Here is a 21,635-nt window from a genome sequence, read left to right on the forward strand (position 1 = left end):
GGCAACCACCTCCGACAACCACCTTCGTAGTTTCCGACTAACACATCTGACTACAAACTCTAATGAAAATCACCTTCAATGATTAACATTGATGACCACCTTCGAGTGAGCAAACCGATGACTAACTCGGGGCTTCAACAACCACCTCCGACAACAAACTCCGGCAACCAACTCTAATACCACCTCCATACAACCAACTTTGGGCTCCGGCAAGCACCTCTAACTACAAACTTTAGTGAAAACCATATTCGATGATCAACTTTGACGACCACCTACGCACAACCAACTCTGGACTCCAAAAACCACCTTCGACGACCAACTCCAATACCAACTTCAAGTTTCGACACCCACCCCCGACTACAAACTCTAGTGAACATCATCTTTGATAATCAAATTCGTCAACCACTTTCGACTATTATAAGACTGATGATTTTTAAAGTATGTTGTAGGGTTGTTGATTATATAAACAATCGTATTTTGTGCAATATTTATACGTAAAAATATGTAAAATATATGTTATTTAATTAAATTTACATATCAAATGAGGGTTAAGAACATTTAGACGAAAAGTATATATGTAGTTGAAAAATATGTAACATATAAAAAAAAAACCCATTAAATGAAGATTTTTTCCTGGAACATTTTACCAAGAATTAGTGAAAAATGAATATTTGTTCTCTGGTGATTCTCCAAATTTGGAGGAATTGAAAGTGAAATTGTTGAAGAAATGTGGTGACATTCCATTTTGGATGCTAAGATGATAGGGAGATTTAATTTTAAAAAAATCAGACAGTAAGAATACAGAATTACAATAGCAAAGAAAAAAAAAGAAGATGATAATGACATTCATGGAGAAAAATTAGGAATCAAAAGTTTTATTTATTTTTGGTTTATCATTTTATTTAACCATATTTCTTCAAGATATGTAAGTGGGTTAATTGTTGTTCATTACCTAAGAAAGAAAGAAAGAAAAACTTTAAAAATTAAAAGAAAAAATTGCAATCTATACTTTATTCAAACAAACATGGGTAGAATATTGAATAAAAAAGTTTCAAAACAAGAATTGTAGTCATAAAAGCAGATTGCTTAGGGTTCAAAAAACTGCAACAGATACACAGACATATGAACTTAACTCTGCACCTTAAACACATACATATGAACTCAAACCAAATAACTCTACACCAAAATCATAGACATATGTACTCCACATACATATGAACTCTACAGACATATGAACTTCAAATACCCTATCTTAACTTAGTGCCCCAAATAGCCCCTAAATGATTAATGACCCGTTCTGACAAACTGATGAAATCTAACCTTCTTTTTATGCAAAGCAAAGCAAAGCAAACTACTGCGTTGTATACATTATTGCATTAAGGACAATCACATTTATCGTAGTCCTAACGTGATGGTCATATTTATTGCGATTTTTCTCTGCTCCACCACAATACGCATGGTAAAAGCACGACAAAGTGTGAGAAAAATGAAGATCATGGTAAACATGGTCATCCTTAACATGATACTGTCTAATAGGGATGTCCATTTAATCTGCGGGGCTGGGGCCCTGCGGAGACTCGCCCCGAACGGGGCAAGAAATCCCCGAATACACGGGGAATGAGGGAGGGAGTGGGAAATTTTTTTCCCATTTACATTTTAGGGTCGGGGCCGGTGATTATATTCCCTGACTCTATGATGAAGGACAGAAATATGCGTTATTATAGGCCTTTTATTTAGAATTATGAGGGCTAATAATAAGAATATGTGGCAATTATACTAAGAATTCATGAGAAATCTCGGCTAACCTACTATTATGCGTTATTTTTCGTACAATTGTCTATTTTTTTAGCTATCCTAGGAATCGATCGCATGCGGGGAATCTCATCATCGCAGAAGCGATTGCATACGTTCGACGCATGGATGTTGCGGCCATTAACCGCATAGAGGTTACGGCTACAGAGTGATAACCATAATAGAGGGATGAATGCAAGGGTGGTGGAATACGATGATACCTCGGAAACCAAGCATGAACGCATACTTTGGGAGTATCAAAAGGTGATGTTGACATTTCACCTACCACGCTGTTAGTAGCAGAGATTTAGAGCAGGTCCATCATGCTGTTAGCAACAGAAATTCAGAGAAGAACCATTAATGCTGTCGGTGACCGAGCTCTATAAATAGAAGCCTTAGAGCACAACTTCAAATCATCCGACCTTCTACTTTAGGGCAGATCCTTGTGATCCAGACGAAAGCGTGAGAAGATAGTCTTGAAAGTTCTTCATCCCTTCAACCATTCCGAGTGACGACCGGAGCTCCGCTGGAGATAGATCTCGAGAGAGACTACTCCACCGCCCATCCATGGCACCACCGACAACCTTGACACACATCTGATGGAAGTAAGACATTGCCCATTTGGCCCTCAAAATCTCTTCTATCTCTGTGTTGTATTACATTGTGGCTTAAGAGATTAATACATATTATGATCAATGCATTTCTCTATTTCCTTCGATTCCATCTTCATTTACTTTTTCTTATCATCCTTTACTTTCATTGCAATGACTAAGTAAGATTGCTAGAGTATTGCATATTTAATCATGCGTTATAGACATATGAAGCATGTAGCAAACCACCGAGAGGTGTGCATTGCGCGGGTGTTATGAGAAAATCCTATTTGTTTAGTGTGAGGTTGAAGCAACGCTTGTCTATGAGCCGATCAGCGGTAACTAACTACCAGGGAGGGTAAGTGGTGGAACGCATTAAGCAAAGTAAGCAGTGTTCCTAGAGATAGGAATAAGCTTATGTCAACCATGCTTTATGTGATTACTTTGTCTTATGAGCGCATCATTAATCATTTAGGCATACTTAAGAGAGTAGTCTAAAAACCAAATCTAGGCTTGAGAGAGTCAGGTTGGAACGCATAAGCAAGAATAGAAGCTTAAGAATAAGGTCTATTTACTATTACATAGCGTATGCATTCTATAGATAGGATATGAAAGTATGCGGTCACATCGCATGCGTCTAGAAGTAGGATACGGTGGTATGCGGTCACCTTGTTTATGTGTGGGAGCACGTGAGAAAAAGTAGAGACTTAGACATAAGTCCTATCGACACTATCGCATATACATCGCATGTGTCTTCGTCAAATGTGTATAGCATAATCGCATAGCTTGCGCTGGCTGGGGTTACCCTTGCGATCAAGCTTATTGATGCGGTGAAGTCATCCCTGCCATTTTATCTATTTTCCCATGCATCTTATTTCGCGTTAACAGTTGTTGTGTCTCTAACTCTCATAGTCATACTTCCACTGCTCAATCTGTTTAGTTAGGAGTAGGAGTAGCGCATAGCCCTTAAACTTCAATATTCTTTTATTCTTCGTTGCAAACATTTTACTTCATAATATTTAGCTACAAGTCCCTGAGTTCGACCTTGAATCACCCCAAGAAACTTGCGATCTCGTTATACTTGGCGAGAGAGCAAGAAAACTTGTGGCAGGAACGGATGGTCATCAGACGCATATTGCATATCCCTTAGTCCAACGCATGACCAGCAATGCATGGAGAGCGAACAATGAACGCATATTTATTTATTCCATTTTCCAAGCATCACTTTGGCCCGCCCCGATTGTGTGTGTGTGTGTGTGTGTGTATATATATATATGTATATATGTATGTATATTATAAAACCCTAACCTGAACTCTCTTTCCCTCTCACGCAACATGACACTCACACTCACTCCCATCGCTTACGACCATCCCACCCACCAAACTTGCTCCCTTACCGATTGCCGCCTTGCATCTTTGTCCTACCCACCCACCAAACTTCCTCCCTCGTGTCTCACACTCACCTCCATCGATCATCCCACCCACCAAACTTCCTTCCTTGCGTCTTTGTCCCACCCACCCACCAAATTTTCTCCCTCGTGTGTCAGTCCCACCCACCGGCCACCATACTGTTGAAATCGTAGCGTTACAGACTAGGATTTGAGAATAAACTTCTTCGAACTCGATCGGTCTTCCTCACTTTCTCCGTCACGCATCTCACCGGCGCTCGATTAGTCTTCTTTGATGTCCCTCTATCAGATCTGTCATTTGAAGTGTCGCCAACGTCTTTTCGTTCCAAGGTATGTTTGAAATCTGAATCTCCCCTTTCTGATCTGATTTGTGTAGAAGATAAAATGAGTTATAGTTATTCATTTGATTTTTGGTATGTTTGAATCGTTAGAAATTTGAAGGTATGTCTGATCTCTAATCTGATTTGTTAGAAATCCAAATTTGTTTTTTGGTATGTTTGAAATTGAATCATCCCTGGCCGATCTGATTTATGTCCGACTTTGATGTGTGTAGAAGATTTATGAGTTATTGTTATTGGTTCTTACATACCAAATTTGATTTTTGTTACTGTGCTATTTGATTTTTTGGTGTACAAATTTGATTTAGTGGAAAATTTTGATTTAGTGTACAAATTTGATTGTTGGTGTACAAATTTGATTTTTGTTGTTCGATTTTGTGATTGTTTCATTACTATTTGACTATTTGTAGGTGAAATTTGAAAATGACTCTATCGAATAATAATGAATTAGAATAAGGTGGTTCAACTCCAACATCTATGAACATGAGCGAATCAACCCCAACAAATAGTGTTTCTAGCGGTAATGATCAATCTACACCTATTACATTAGATATTGATGATAATGAGGATGTACTAGTAAGTAATAGGTTGACGTTAGTAGTATGAAATCATTATAAAAGACAAAAAATAAATGACACCATGAAAGCAATATGTAACTATTGTGGAAAAAAGTTACGAGGGGAATCTAAAAATGGGACAAAGCATTTACATGACCATTTCAAAATTTGTCCCCTACGGAGACAAAGAGACATTAGAAAATCATGTTTGAGACCCATTAAAACCAATGAAGGAAAAGTAATCCTAAATCCGACCCTCTTTAATTATGAAGCTTCTAGAAGAGATCTTGCTTGTGCTATAATTTTACATGAATATCTAATAAAGATGGTTGAACACAAAGGATTTAGAAATTTTTTTAGTGGTGTTCAACCGTTGTTTAAGATGATTTCAAGAACCATGATGAGGAGAGATATAATAAAATTTTATGAAGAAGAGAGAATTAAAACAATGAGGTTTCTGGAAAACAATAGAAGTAGGGTTGCTCTTACTATGGACATGTGGACTACGTCTAGCTAGAAGAACGGGATACATGGCAATCACTGCACATTTTATTGATGATTCTTGGTTCTTGCAAAGCAGACTTTTAAGGTAATTTAAATCTTTTATGTTGTTATGTATTTTTTTGTTCATTTGGTAGTTTTCATTTTAACATATTATTACATAATACTACGGTACTAGGTTTGTACACGTGTCACATCCACATACTGGACAGTTACTTTCTGAAGCATTAATGGAGTGTATTTTTTATTGGAACATAGATAGTAAATTATCCACTTTAACAGTAGACAATTGTTCAACAAATGATGCAATGGTTGACATTTTATTAAGGAAGTAGATTTAAGGATATTGTGGTTGCATGGAAGTTTGTTCCACATTTGTTGTTGTGTACATATTTTGAATTTGATAGTGAAAGATGGTTTGGCTGTAATTTCAGATGGTATAGAGAAAATTAGAGGTACTGTTCATTTTTTGGACTCTTTCTGCAAAAAGGAAGGAAAAATTTGAAGAAGGAGTTCATCAATTACAAATTCCATGTACTAAAAAACTAAGCTTGATTATGTTACAAGATGGAATTCAATATTTGTGATGCTCAAAACTACTTTGGAATACAAGGATGTTTTTCCTCGTCTAAAACAACTTGAACCACTATACACTTGTCTTCCTTTAGACCACTATACACTTGTCTTCCTTTAGATACTGATTGGAATTTTGCAAAAGAAATGTGTGATAGATTAGAACCATTTTACTTGATGACTAAGTTGTTTTCAGAGTCAAGTTATTCAACCTCCAATGTCTTTTTTGAAGAAGCTTGTGAAATTAGGTTGGAACTTTCTAAGTGGCTTAATTCTGATGTTGAGGAGGTACATGTAATGGCATCAAGAATGATTGCTAAGTTTGAAAAATATTGGAGTGCGATTCATGGTGTATTGGCAATAGCTACAATATTAGATCCTAGGTTTAAGATGAGATTGATCCAGTTTTATTTTTCTCAAATCTATGAATCTCATCATACTGTTGAAATTAAACGCATTAGAGACTTGTGTTGTGATTTAATGAAGTTTTATAGTTCAAAGTCAAGAACAATAGAAGAACCTTAACGTTCTACATCTACAATTAGTACTTCTTCGACTTCAAGGTGAGATGGAAGTAGTAGTTCAACTGCTCTTGTTAATAGGAAAGATCGATATCTCAAGTTTGAAGAGTTTATTATGTTGAAAATGTCAAATCAAAGTTGAATGGAGTGAAGTATCTTGTTTTGTATCAATTGCAAAAGATGTTCTAGTTTGTTCCTGTCACTATTGTTGCTTCTGAATCTGCATTTAGTATTGGTGGTAGACATGTAGGTCTACATCGTTCTCAAATTCATGAAAATTTATTGGAAGCTTTGATGTGTACTCAAGATTGGTTATGGACGGAAAGTATGAATTAGTATTATTGTTTAATTTATTTAATAAACTTTTATTAATTACAATTTGAAATTTAATTTTCTTTTTACATGTCTTAAATAGACAAACATACTCCTATAGATGCTAAAGTTTTGGAAAATGTTCATGAGGATTGAGTTCCAGATGATGTAAGTTATAAGTTCGTGTATTATTATTATTGTTATTATTATTATTATTATTATTATTATTATTTTAATATTGATTTATATTAATATGTACAATATTTGTGTTTTTTTTCCAGGAATCATCTCTTACAAAGTTGGATAAAATTCGTTGATGGCGGTCTGATTTGGCTATGTTATTGTCATGTTGTACCTTAAAAAAATATGTTGTTGTTGTCATATTGTAACTTTTATTAAAATAATTATGGATGGATGTTTTTATTATTTAAGTTTAAGTTGAATTTTATGAGAATAATTGATGGATTATGAATGGATGTTTTTAATAGAAAAATTGATAATATTCTATTGAAATTTGCATTAAGAAATGTTTTGTTTCAATTAAAATTTCATTGGAAAAGTCTTCATTTGATTAAAATAAAAAAATTAAAAAAAAAACAAAGGTGGGGAATTTTTCTCTGTGGGGAATCTGATCCTTGTGGAATCCCTGTGGGGAATCCCTACCCCATTTTCGTCCCCGTCTTGTCCCGTAGACATCTCTATTGTCTAAAATGCAGTAATACACTTTGACGTAAGGAAAATGTTAGATTTCATTTGTTTTTTGAGGCAGATCATTAATTATTAAGACATCCGTGAAAGGATCATCCGTTAAAAAAAAAATATATATATATATATCCCTCAAATACTTCCCTGTTCTTGCCTCCTATTTTAATCTTTATTTCCGCAAAATTTTTTGTTTTGTTTCATGAGGATCGAAATGGAGATTTTTCACCCAGATCAAGTTCCTTGCAAATTTAAAAAAGAAATTTTTTTTTTTATTTTTAAAAAATTAATCTTGTTCTAACAATTCTTTTACTTCATTCTCATCCAAATAGGTTTTCCAAAATTTTATAGGTTTAAATGAATTATTTAAAGAAAACATTTAAATTAATATTTTAAAGAATTAATAAAAGCACATTGAAATACATATATAAAGTTCTATTTTTCTTTTCGGCTTTTCCGTTAATTTCAGGAGAATAAGGTGCGATCTTTTCATGTATTATTCCATGTGAGTTAAAGAACTCATTGAAACTGTCCAAGTCATACTCGGTTTCCCTATCACTACGAAGTCTTTTAACCTTTCTATTAAATTGATTCTCGATTCCAGAAACAAAAAGTGTGAAGACATAAAAAGCATCACTTTTGTTTTTCAGCAAGTATACAAAAGTAAAATCAGAGCAGTCGTCAATAAAAGTAATGAAATATCTTTTACTGTTCCTAGTCAAGATGCCATCAAATTCACAAACATCATAATGAATCAAATCTAGAGGCTCAAAATTCCTAAGTACAGATTTATGCGGAGTTTTAGTAATTTTAACTTGACTACAATACTCGCATTTATCAAAATCATTCGTAGATAACTTAGGTATCATTTCCAGCCTAATCATGTTACTAATTAAATTCTTATTCACATGACAGAGTCTAGCATGCCAAATATTCATAGAACACAACATATACACAGAAGATTTCATTTTATTAAGGTCTAAATTTAATTTGAACATTCCATCAGTTGAATACCCTTTCCCTACAAATACATTATTTTTGGTAAGGGTATATAGGTCTGCCCCTATAGTTTGAGTAAACCCAGCTTTGTTGAGGAGATAGCCCGAAACCAAATTCTTTCTTATCACCGGAGTGTGCAGGATGTCCTTCAACGTGAGGGTCTTCCCAGAGGTAAACTTCAGTTCCACCTCACCGGTTCCAGCAACTTTCATGGAGTGGTGATTTCCAACAGATTATTCTTATCCTTAATTTCAGTTTAAGTTTTAAATAGACTAAGGTCGTGACAGACATGGCGCGTAGCGCCAGTGTCTATCCACCACCCTTCACAACCACCGATCACATTTACTTCTGTGATCATGGCGACTAATGATTCTTCTGTCAGGTTCGCCTGACCAGCAGGACGAGCCTGTTCCTACAGTTCCTAGCCATGTGCCCAGGTTTATTACAATTAAAGCAGAGGAATTGTACCGTTTCTCCTGAAGGAGACTTCTATTTTTTCTGTTGGTTCTGGTTGCTGGAGCCACGGTTCTAACCTTTCCTCTTTGTCCTCTTAGATTTTTTGTCAGGTTTTACCACGGCAGAGGCAGATTTCCCCGGTACTACGTTCACCTCCTCCCTCTGGTCTTGCTTCTGAGCTTCCTCCTCAATCCTTAGCTCGGTTATAAGACTCTCCAAGGAGAACTCCTTGGTCTTATGCCTCAAAGTGTTCTTAAAGTCCTTCCACAAAGGGGGTAGTTTATCAATAATAACAACTTAGAATTGTTCGTTTAGAGGCATACCTTCAGTAATTATCTCGTGGGCTATCTTCTGGAGTTCATGGGATTGGACCTCCATGGATTTTTCATCTGTCATCTGGACTTGAGATAGCGATTAACAACATATTTCTTCTACCCGACCTCCTCGATGTCATACTTCTTTTGCAGGGCATCTCAGACCTCTTTCCCTGTCTTCATTGTACTGTAGTAGTCATACAGATCATCAGTCAAACCATTTAAAATAAAATTCTTACAAAGAAAGTCTTTCTTCTCCTAGTTAGCAGCTTTTTTCATCTGTTGTTCAGTGCTCTTCTAAAGGGATGATTGACTTAGCTCTGGTACAAGTTTCGGTAACTTTCTTAACGGTGAGAAAGAATAGCATCTTTTGCTTCTACCGCTTGAAGTTCGTTCCTTCGAACTGAAACAGACGGTTGAGGTCAGATATCATAATGTCATTGTTGCTACTAAGGGCCATTGATGATGGGGTGAAGGGTGGGCCTATGGACGGTGAAGGAAAACAGAGTTGGACAAGTAGGAAGAGGAAGCCGATACAACCGTACACCTCTCCAGTTGACACGACAAAGGTGACGGGAAAAAAGCAGAAATACATTTAACTCAGTTAACATCTGATTGGCATTGCCCCTTATGACTCGGCACAAGCTATTCTAGAGGACGTGATGAATGAGTTTATGTTTTGGTTGATCAGCGTGGATATAGGTCCTCACTGGCTGGGTAATGAAGTCCTTAGGAATTGCATGATGAAGGAGTTGTTCCGAGAGCTAACACGTGATAGTAATTGGGTTGAGAACAACGTAAGTTAACATCCTTTATTACATTTGTATGCTTGTTATTTACTATTCCCATTTTTTGACTGGACTTGCAAACTACAGATTCTCGATTCTTTATTGATATACACTTGAACCTATTGTTATCTAATTTGTAGAGTCACTTGAACCTCCAAGATCCAGATAGCTTGTTCCACGCCATATGTGGGAAAACGAGGGAAGAAGTTGCTAAAGTATAGGAGAAAGAACACACGTATGTCAATTACGTGCTCGAATTGGTACTTAAACATCAGTCTGGATGGGCAGATGTCGATTACATCTATAGCCCAATCAACTACAAGCAACACTAGATTATGTTGGTAGTAGACATGAACCTCGGGCGCATCCTTTTGTATGACCCACTCCCCAAATACATCACACCGAGGGATCTGGTAACATTCCTGGCGCCCCTATGCTTCACTCTCCCTTCACTGGCACAATTTTGCGGCGTATATGATGCAAAGCCTGACCTTGCACCTAGTCCTTGAAAGTTGAGTCATGTCAATGCAAGCGCTCTATAGGGGAATACACTGGATTGTGGGATATTCTATCTTAAGTACTTTGAGTACTTGGTGACATGGTCAAGTATGGAGAGCTTACGACAAGATAAAATGCATGATTTTAGGTTGCAATATGGTGCCGAGTTGTGGGCAGATCAACTTTTTTTTTTATTAGGGGTTTCTATGTAAATTTTGACATTTATGTAAATCGATGTAAAATTCGACATTATTTGTAAATCAAACCGAATCCAAATTGTATCGACTATCGAGTAATATGCATCGAGTATATAGTAACATGCATTAAGTATTGTCGAGTAATCGTGTATCGAGTATTGTAATTTAAGTTAATGTTTATCGAGTATTGTCGAGTAATTGTGTAACACGTATCAAGTAGCAAGTAACGGGAATCATGTAACGAGTATCGAGTAACAGGTATCATGTATCGAGTGTTATCAGAATGTCTTTACATTACAAAATGAATAATCTATGATACAAAGTAATAAACTATCAAGTATTTATCAGAGTCTCGGTCCCCTGAGTCGTCCTTGCCCGTTTGTTGAGTTTGGACATATCAAGTGGTCTGTTGCACTTTTGTCTGTTATGTCCTGGTTAGCCACATCGTCCATATTTCTTTAATGTGACATGTTCTCCAGTAGACGATATCCTATTTACCCTTCGTCTACCAACCTATACCACTCTTTTCGGTGGGAGTATTTTTACCTCAGTATACCCTTGTGGCCTTTTCCATTCGAATACATGACCAAACGAGTTTATTGACTTCGCATATGCTAGTACTAGAGAATCAACACTATACAATCTGTTGCATAGAGTAAACGGATTGATATTGCGCTTTCTAGCGGTAGCAATAGCGTGCGAACATGGAATCTTTAAACACTGAAATTGCATGAAACTACATTCTCGAGTGTTAAGGCTGACTATACCATCTAATACACAGTTCTTGACATGAAATCTATAACAATCGATTGGATTTACTCGGTATCGCCTAACTTTGTCACACTCTAAACCCATTAGTTCCTTTGTATACATTGAGTGTGTGGATGTACTATTAAACCACATTGTTCGACGCTCATGAAACCAACATGTCCACGATCTGAGACGAATACGAGGTTAGAGCATTCTCCAATTACTGTTCTAAGGTTTGTCATGAACTACTCCAGGGCTCGGTCATTCTTTCTATCAACAATTGCATATGCTAGTGGGTACAACTGGTTATTACCGTCCATTGCAACATCAACTATCATTGTTCCTTATTCTTACCCTTTAGATGAGTGCTATCAACAATGATCATGGGTCAACAACTCTTAAAACCTCTTAAACTCGCACATAGTGCCATGAACATGTATTTGAAATATTTTGATTCTTTAAGCTCGATCTCAAATACAATTCTAGGATTTTCTATCTTCAAAGCCTCACCATATGCATGCAAGACGACATATGATTCCTCTAGCGTCCCCCTTGCAATAGCAAAAGTAGTTTCTTTCGCACGCCATGCCTTGTCATAACTAATATTGACACCGTATTGATGCTGCATATCCTCAATAATATGGTGCGATTTGTTCCCCCGACCAATGACTTGTCCTTGACTAAGTGACCAATAATGAATGCGCTGGCTTGCCTGTGGTCATGATTCAATACTTCAACCGAGCACGTTTGATTAGGCGTGCATTTTTTAATCTTAAAAATATCATATCTATCCATTTTAATTGCTCGAATGTCCCACTTATAAGTCTGGTGTACACACCAAACACTACAATTTTTTGTTCGATTTTTTAACTTGTGTCTCAAAGTTGTTCTTAATGGTTAACATTGCTAACCTTATCTTCACATCATTCTTGCTGAAGAAAATTTGACCTATTTCAACTGTATCCACCAACCTTATGGACGATTGTGGTTGCATGATCAAACCCCTCGTTCTAGCGTTACTACTAGATGGTACATTGTTCAGATTTTGGCAAGACACACTCCCAACAAAATGGCTAAAATCATTTGACATAATCAAAGCTGGTTGTTCTTCATTTAAACAGAAGTGAAGGAACTGTGAAGTTCTGTAGCAGAAGCGAGGATTGGCACAATTTTAATCTCACATAACACAAAATTACAGAACAAACAATTTTGCATAAAATGGAAAAATTTATAGCATGTATTAAGAAGAAAAAGGGAGAAGAAATTACATTACCCTTGATGAATAAAAAATCTTCACGAAATCCCTTTCCCTATGAATGATCACGAATAGGAAAACCTTGAACTGGCCACGAACAATTCGTGAGGACGCTACCACAAGAAATTCCTCTGTATTCTCTGTAGGGGATGAGAATAACAGGAGGTATGGGCTCTGTGTTTATTTTGGGAGGAGGCAGAATAATGAGAAAAAATCTTCTATGAGAGTTAGGAAAATCCCGAAGAGAATTCACTTGGAAGATTCCATGAAGAAGATGATGGAACAAAAAAAATTATTCTTTGTAAAACCACTCCCACCAACTTCCTATTCTCTATGTGGCATCAATAGAGAATTAAAGGGAGAAGTTACTTTAGAATTAAAATTAAAATTAAAATAAATTAATTTTAATTTATTTATATATATATATATATATGTTATATCATATATAACACATAACCTATAATTCAATATTGTATCAAATACAATATAACCTATAGTTTTAATTCTCTGAATCTAATCCATATAATTAATATTTCAATTATAGCCAAGTATTTATTTCTTTTCAAATAAACTTTATATTATAATGTATCAAATACATTATATTAACTATATCACATATATAATTAATTTAATTATTTCACACATAATTAGATCTCTTAATTAATTTGAACAATTCAAATTAATCCAAAATTAATTATCAATAATCCCAATTGACCTACAGAGGGGACTTCATGAACTTGTAGATTGAAGTTCCAATGGTACTTGGATATTTAATTAAACTTTTTAATTAAATTACCCAACATCCATTAACTAACGGTCACTCTATTAAATACCGATAACTGCACTCTTCACACTATAGATATATTTTAGTGTCCATTGGATATAACCAATCAACGATGTGATAACCCTTCACAAATTGCTCGTAAGTACAACATAATCAAAATTACTGTTTTGCCCCTCTATTAACATCTAACTATGTAAGTACTACTACTCCCTTTAATGAACAATAAGTCGTAATCCAACTATGACCAAACCCTTCTCGGGCCAAGGGAGAGTGTGACGTCACATTGTTCAAGCCTCAGAATCAGCCCTTAAAGGAGCAATTTATCTACTTACTACGTTAGAGAATGAGTGAGTTCTGTCTTGTGTAACTGTGTTCTCAACTCCATAATCAGACGAATCCCCAAAATGGTAGGCTTATTGAGTCAGCAATCTGACCACTCTCACCCATACAAATCAAAGGACCACCTTCATAGATAGGAGTTCACAACTCATTCATGATTCAGGTCGTGTTATCTATGATCATCCCAATGAAATGTAAGTCTCCATTATAAATGGTGTTATATAATGAGACTATTCATTTCGTGGTTCGGTCTTATACAAATTACTTTGTATAGAATACCCTCACTTATATGTCTCTACACGAATGATCAGAATCAGATCATTTGTAGCACTTTACAACAATTGTAGCATCTACAAAGTGACATATTCGTAGTGTCACCAGGATAAGGTACCCAACCTTATCCATCTACTACAGACCATTTAGGTTATCACTCAAACATGATCCACTTGTATGCCTCTACATACACGTTTAAGCTACAGATGATAATCTTGGATGTTAGTTTATTTGTTTGTGGGTTAATACTACTAAATATTGAATAAAACATCTCATATTTTATTAAATAAATAAAATGCTTGTATATTACAATTACAAACTACAGTATCCATGAGATTTAGAGTATCAACCCCAACAAGAAAGACCACTCTCCAGAAAAAAAAAAACATAGGTTGGTTGTTCTTCATTTACAACAAAAGGATTAGTCCTTAAAACAACTAGGGTTGTCTGTTCTTCATTCCTAACATCTTCTTCTTCTATCATCACATTCTCATTTATATATGTCCCAACATCTTTTATTGTCACATTCGGATGCAATACGTTCCTATATTAACATCGATGTTGTCGTTTTCCAGTGAGACACCCAATGGAAAAACATCATGCTCATTGACATCACCTTCACACATGGGTTGATCTAATCTCTCTGGGTAATAAAATGTTACCCCGCGATGAATTTCTTCGATTTCCTCAAGACTTACAAATACCTACGGTCTAGTATGGTTATACTCTAAGAGGATAAATTTAACATCAGCACCGTCCATTAAGCATACCAAAAGAGAATCAATATCTATCTTATTTGTCATCCTCATTTTAAGCTTGAACTATGCCAAACTGACTTGCATGATCTCATATAGATTTACCAACTCATTATACGTCAACGTGCTCAGAACTAGCAAACCCTTCAAACGGCCTCCAGTATAGTGTTCTTCTATGTCGTCCCATGTACCACCATAACATAAGAATATATACTTCTCCATCATTCAAGAAAAACAATACAGAAAGTGAGCAGTTAGGAAAATAGGTAACTGTTAAATACTCATTATAATCGCTACTTGCTACACGATACTTGATGCTTGTCACTCGATACTTGGTATTCTCAACTCGATGCTTACTGTTTCATAGCTNTACTGTTTCATAGCCCTCTCCCCTCATCCTCGCTCCACTAGGAGCTACTTGCATGTATCAGTGCACATGCACAAACTCACACTCACTTGTTCTCTTTGCTATGTCTGTGTCTTGCACATCTTCGGAAAAGAAAAATCTGAGCAAAAAAAAAAAAACATTTATTTACTTGAGGTGTGAGACAATATATTAAAATGATCTCAATGCCTTTATAACTTGGTCTCTGTCAAGAAAAACAGGTTTTGTGAAGTGGGTTTTTTGGAAGGAAAGAAGTGATCTCGATTTTCTCTTTTGTGTTTCAATTCTGTTTGTTCTTAGTTAATAAAAAAAAATTACTTCACATTTCAAGAAATTGATTTGAAAGAATCGTGTACATTGTCAGAAAATTCTCCAATTTGTGTATGTTCGTACATGAGCATTAATTATAGAGCAGGTTCCGACGACACGGAGAATTCAAAAGAATCGAGTATAAAGTAATCAAACATTGAGTATGACGTGGATATGATCAAGTATACACGTGTCGATTGCAGCCGTATCGAGTGATTGTGCATCGAGGAATATTTTTGGACTATAAAATGGTGGATTACTCATGGAAACATGTTGAATACCTATGTAAGAATTATATTCTGAATGGACTGGACAACACACTTAACAATGTATATAGTAGTGTTGATTCAGTAAAGAATCTATGGAAATCACTAGAGAAAAAGTATAAAATAGAAGTTGTCAGTTCGAAGAAATTCATAGTTGGCAAGTTTTTGGACTATAAATTGGTGGATTAAAAATGACGATAAGTTAGGTACAAGAACTCCAAGTAATTCTTCATGATTTACATTTTGAGAATATGCTTTTGAGTTAATCATTTCAGGTAGCAACAATAATTGAAAAATTATCACCCTCATGGAGCAATTTAAAAAATATCTCAAATATAAAAGCAAGGAGATAAAACTTGAAGAACTTGTGGTTCGTCTTGGGATTGAAGAGAACAATAAAATTGCTGAAAAAAGTTCTCTAGACAGTGTCATAGATCCCAAGGAAAATATTGTTGGCAACAATACACAAGAAAGTTCAATGACAAGTGCTTTAATTACAATAAAATGGGACATCAATCGAAGGATTGTTGCAAGCCAAGGAACTTTCAGAAGAGAAATGCCGAAGCCCATATAACTAAGATGGAGAATCTTTTTGATGGAGTTGCAGACATTGCTTTATCGGCCTAAAGTGTGTAAAATGTCTAGTCTTTGATTTAGTAATTATTGTGAATTTAGTGAGCTTTATGTTTGTATGAGAATATAATACTCAAGCACTCTATCTTTAATTGTAACGACTCGACCTTTCAAGTACTCTGACAAGGGTCGTTATGACATAATGCACATTTACATTCAAAACATTTTGACCGTTATAGCAAAAATTTATTAAAACAGGGATGACTATTTCAAATCATTTTATTAAATAAAAACATTTAATCAGGGTCCTAAAAACATTTAGGAAGAAAACATTCAAAACATTAAATTTTATGTCTGACATTAAATTCTAGTTTCAAAACATTCAAATGACTAACAAAAAAGCATAGACTAAGCGGAAGTGGTTTCTCTTGTTCCCATATGGTTTTGTCACGAGTCTATCTGTCACTCGTCGATTGATTCCGGTTACCGCCGTTCACTAGATTTTTATTTGGTGAGTATTAAGACTATGAAACTTTTTAGATTAGTTAAATGTTGGGAATTGGATTTTAAATCCTTAATTGTGGTTTATGTGTAGATTTGAATATTTGAGTGAAATTTGGAATAAATTTGGAGCAAACAAAGCATTTGGAACGTTAATTCAAGTTTTTGTTGGAGATTGATTTCCTTGATTAATTTTAGAATTTTAATCCAAGGTAAGTGACCTTCTACTGGTTCACCTTCGAACCAGTTGTCCTTACTACTTAGACTGTTTACTTTAGACTACTAGGACTACTTTCTTGAGACTAATAAGACTGATTGGACTAATTATTCTAGACTGTTTGGACTGTTAATTTTTCTGATTGATTAAACTGCATGATTTAATGATATTGACTTAATGAACTGTTTCGACCATGATGATATGTACAGTTGACTAAAGATATACTGGTAATTTTACCCCTAAGATAAACTACTGGGTTCTTATTAGCTTTTCTTATTTGGGCAAATGTACACATATGACTGTATATGTGCACATTTATGACTGATTATGTACCTTCAGGTTACATACTATGATTGATGCGTATTCCTTCGGGTTCATGTTACGACTGATTTGTGTATTTTAGGATACACACTATGACAGATGCGTATTCCTTCGGGTTCACGTTACGACTGATTTGTATACCTTTAGGATATACACTATGTCTGATGCATGTTCCTTTGGATCATGTTTATGACTGATTTGTGACATTTCGAGTTCACCACAACTGTTATGCTTTAGGATGTACACGATTGTCTAAATAGACTAGTTAACAGGGGCCCAGTAGTGGGTCACTTACTGAGTATTGTTATACTCATTCTTTCTCCTTTATGTTTTCCAGGCAATGATAGGAATCGATTGACAAGTGACAGATGGTCCCATGACAGTCATATGAGAACATGAGAAATCGCTTCCGCTCAGACTATGTTTTTTTGTTAGTCATTTGAATGTTTTGAAACTAGAATTTAATGTCAGACAAAAAATTTAGTGTTTTGAATGTTTTTTTAAAAAATGTTTTTAGGGACTCGATTAAATAGTTTTATTTATTTAATAAAATGATTTGAAATAGTCATCCCTGTTTCAGTAATTTTTTACTATAACGGTGAAAATGGGTCAGGTTGTCACATTAATAAAGTGAATATTGTTCAATTTGCTTACTTAGTTGATTCTCCTAAAGTTTGACATTGGATGATGCGGATTTAATTCCTAATTTGAAGAGCTATCATGATTCTCAATTTTCATATCCAAAAGTGGTAAAAGAAAAGTATTAAATACAACACATTGATACCATTATAAGTGCTTGCTAAGAAGTAGATAAAAATCTATTGCAAGGATACCACAAAACCTCGGTGTGTAGGTTATGGAAATGGTATTAGTGTGAGGTATTTGATAATATTGGCTATTCCGAAATTGACAATTCAATTTTAGAACATTGGAAAACAATTTAAAAAGAGGCTAGGAAATACAATCAAACAACTACTTTCTAGTGAATTATCACAATTGACTTTGTAAGGTTAAAAAATAATACTGCAGATCCGCTTACAAAAGGCCTAATTAGAGAATTGGTTGAAAGTTCATGGAGAATGAGATTAAAGCCTTTAATTTTAAAAAATTAACCAGAGAGGCAACCTAACCTCTGGAGATCTCAAGATCTAGGTTCAAAGAGCAAACCAACCTCTGGATAACTTACACTGCGTTGAATTTTTTTTTCTTCTTATCCATTTTAAGGATGATGAGACAATGCTAGTGTGATTTTAGGGTAAGCATTGTGCTTTTAATGATTTCTATAAGTTGTTGAATAATTATTTATGAAAAGAGCATAAATGATGTCGTTATAGGAATCACCTAGGTGAGTGTGAAGGGTCCTTTCTATGAGAATTTTAAGGCGAATTCTCTAAAACACCCATGAGACTAGGTAGTGTTCAAAATGAACATAATTATGAGAACAAACTTTGTTATAATGAAAAACTGTGTACTTCAAATATTTTAGTTTACTCTAGAATGGCTGACAGTTCAAGGCATCAAAGTCCACTGATTAACTAAGTAAACTCGATTGATGTTCACTAGGGAAAATTCAAAGTGTTTACTACTTATCTCAATGTAGATTCTTCATTGGAAAATACCAAATATTTTTTTTGTTTCTTTTATCTTAATTTTTCAACTTACCATTTACGGGGGATTGTTGAAATAAATGGTATATTATTCTTCATGTAGGGTTGTATCTTTTCAATTCCATAAGTTGTGTTTTTTCATGGATGATTGCATCGCTTCATAAATAACTAAATTGAAGAAAGGATATGACTATTCAAATGGCCACAAATTAGTCTATAAATATGCCATTTCTTCAATTTGTTTTCTTGACGTTTTCCATAGCATTTTCTTCCCTTAAAAATTTCTCTCCATTTTCAAAATATGCTAAAGAAGTTCGGTATATCCACAAAGTTTAGTTTGTTGATCTTGTGGATGGAGTGCTACATCCATAAGAAAGGTAATCTGTTCTATCTTAGGAGACAATTACTCTCTAAACTCAGATACTAGAGTGAATAAATTTGTCTTAAAGAGACAACGTGAAATCGTTGGGTTCAGATATAGTTTCTTGTATATAAAAGTTGTGATTTTTATGGTTTCATGTGCTTTTGCAATAACACTAAAAATGAAAATTTTCAATGCCCAACCCCAAAAGCACTTCGAGAAGGGATTCTCTGAAAAGAACTACCCCCAATTTTTGCAAATCCGAAAACCCTCTAAGTCACCCTATTTATAATCTCCTTTCACTAACCAATTCCTAATAATGAAAAATATGCTCTTCTAATATTTCTCTACCAATCTTCCAACTAGTATTCTTAACAGATCTATACAAACAGATCAGAGCAGCCATCCTTTTCTAGTTTCACAATGGAAATTAATCGTCAAGTTTCCAGTTGGAATTTCAGAAAACTAAAGAATATCTTGACTGGCTCCTATTTACAGAGACACCCTATTGAAGAATAGATCCCAAACAAACATTCTTTCCAGCTGATTTTCATTTATCATAAGACAGTAGGAAAGATCAGTATATCAGATGTAGTTAAGATGTCCGTCAATATTCAATCCATTGTTGTAAACTATTGATGAGTAGGATATATTCAATTGAAATGAATCAATAAAATAAGGCAGATAACTGACAATGAATTCGCAGAGTGAAAGAGTAGAATGAGTGAGAAAAAGCATAGCCCAGATAAAGAATTTCAGAGCAACTGGGGGATGCCCCTATCTCATAGAAGAAGAAAACTAGGCACATGAAGTTCAATGACCACTAAGTTGTTAATAGCGGGAATTTGGGCCAAATATTAAGTGCATGTTTGGGAGTGATTTTGAAATGGCTAAAATCATTTTTGCCATGTTTAAAATCACTCTGAAACACACATTTCATCACACAAAATCAATTCAATGTTTAATTTTACATGTTTAAATGCAATTTTCATAGTATTAAAATTAATTTTGAAGAATTAAAAAACATTTTTCAAGTGGTTTTGAAAATAACAAACGTTCAAAATCACTCCCAAACATTTCATGAATCCATATTTTCAGCATCCAAACCCTTCTATTGGATGGAAATGACATATTTTGAATGCCCAATGATCAAATGTTAAACATTCACTGGTACTAGAAGCAGAAAAATGCTGCCACAAAGACTTGCCATATTTGCTCTTCAAACTTGACAATGTCAGTTGAATCAATGAAGAGGAAACCAAATTCCTATAGTTTCCATTTTAGGCAGCCATAATTTCTCTGTATAAGAAAGCAAGAAATAAACAAATTGCAACCTCTTCAATTTCTTAAAAAACACAAAAGACTCTGCAAATCAATTGTTGCGCAATGGCATTCCAGATCACAGTTCAAATGATTAAGACAAAAACAATGACCCAACCGATTTTAGAAACCCTATAAATATCATCAAAAGCATAGGGAGAGCACAATTTACAGAAATAAAAGATTAGAAAATCATCACAAGGTTGCTCTCGCGTGGACATGAATTAGGTCAGAAACAGAATTACTAGACAAAACAAACAATCAAACTTCAGAAGTGAAAACAAAAGGGAAAAAAATTCGAGGTTACAATACAAACCAGAGAGTTAGGAATTGATGAAATCGAATGAATCTCCGGTCAGCCAATGTGAAAAGCGCCAATATCGCCAGTTCTGATGGAGCCGGCGACCTCGTCGGCTAAGGCCAAACAAGAAGTAATACAGCCGCTAAAGGCTACCCAAACCATGTCGGCGATCCAGAACGCCAAGTGCAATGGCAATGGCATGGCCTTCGCTGTGTGTTGTTATAGGAAAAAAAACGTAGATTGGGATGTTTCAGAGGAAATCCATTGAAGTAATTGAGAGATTGGAATTAGAGGAAGCCATTGGAGAAGAGAGGTAGAGAGAATTTGGATTGTGCGAAGTAAAAGATAAAAACTGCAAGCTAAAGATTGAAGAAATGTTACTCATAGGTCATAGCGTGTACCTCGAGATGATTTGATCAGGATTTCCTTTTTCACATTATTTTAAGGGAAGAGTAGTTTTTTTTTTTAAATGTTACACTTTTTATTTTTTTTAAATCAATAAAATGTTTAGTTTCAATTTAGCACGAGATTTACATTTTTAATTTTCAATTTCATTTAGTGTAATGTTAAATAATTATAAAGTAAATTTTTATAATTTTGATGATAATGAAAAAATAGCGAGACTTCATTAATTTTAAAATTTACATTAATACACTGAAAGTAAGTATTTAGAAAAGTTTTGAAGTTTAAAAATCTAAATCTTCAAACCTAAAGAATAAATTGAAACAGAACTCAAATCTCATATATAAAATTGTAACATTTTGAAACCTAA

General features: G+C 34.8%; 1 protein-coding gene across 2 annotated transcripts; it reads right to left on the reverse strand.

Moving 5' to 3' along the window:
- Positions 1–15,083: 15,083 nt before the first annotated feature.
- On the reverse strand, positions 15,084–21,275 carry LOC120090170. 2 transcript variants are annotated; one of them, XM_039047695.1, is made up of 2 exons: positions 20,879–21,275; positions 15,084–15,208 (listed from the first exon to the last, which is right to left on the reverse strand). In XM_039047695.1, the coding sequence occupies exon 1, from the start codon at positions 21,062–21,064 to the stop codon at positions 20,918–20,920; it is 147 nt and encodes a 48-aa protein (XP_038903623.1). In that variant the 5' UTR covers positions 21,065–21,275; the 3' UTR covers positions 15,084–15,208; positions 20,879–20,917. The 2 variants fall into 2 exon arrangements, with proteins under 2 accessions (XP_038903623.1, XP_038903622.1); XM_039047694.1 differs by lacking the exon at positions 15,084–15,208 and adding an exon at positions 19,980–20,541 and having other exon boundaries at positions 20,879–21,274.
- Positions 21,276–21,635: the final 360 nt, after the last annotated feature.

Source organism: Benincasa hispida, chromosome 11 (genome assembly GCF_009727055.1).
Source record: "Benincasa hispida cultivar B227 chromosome 11, ASM972705v1, whole genome shotgun sequence".
Classification (NCBI taxonomy): Eukaryota; Viridiplantae; Streptophyta; class Magnoliopsida; order Cucurbitales; family Cucurbitaceae; genus Benincasa; species Benincasa hispida.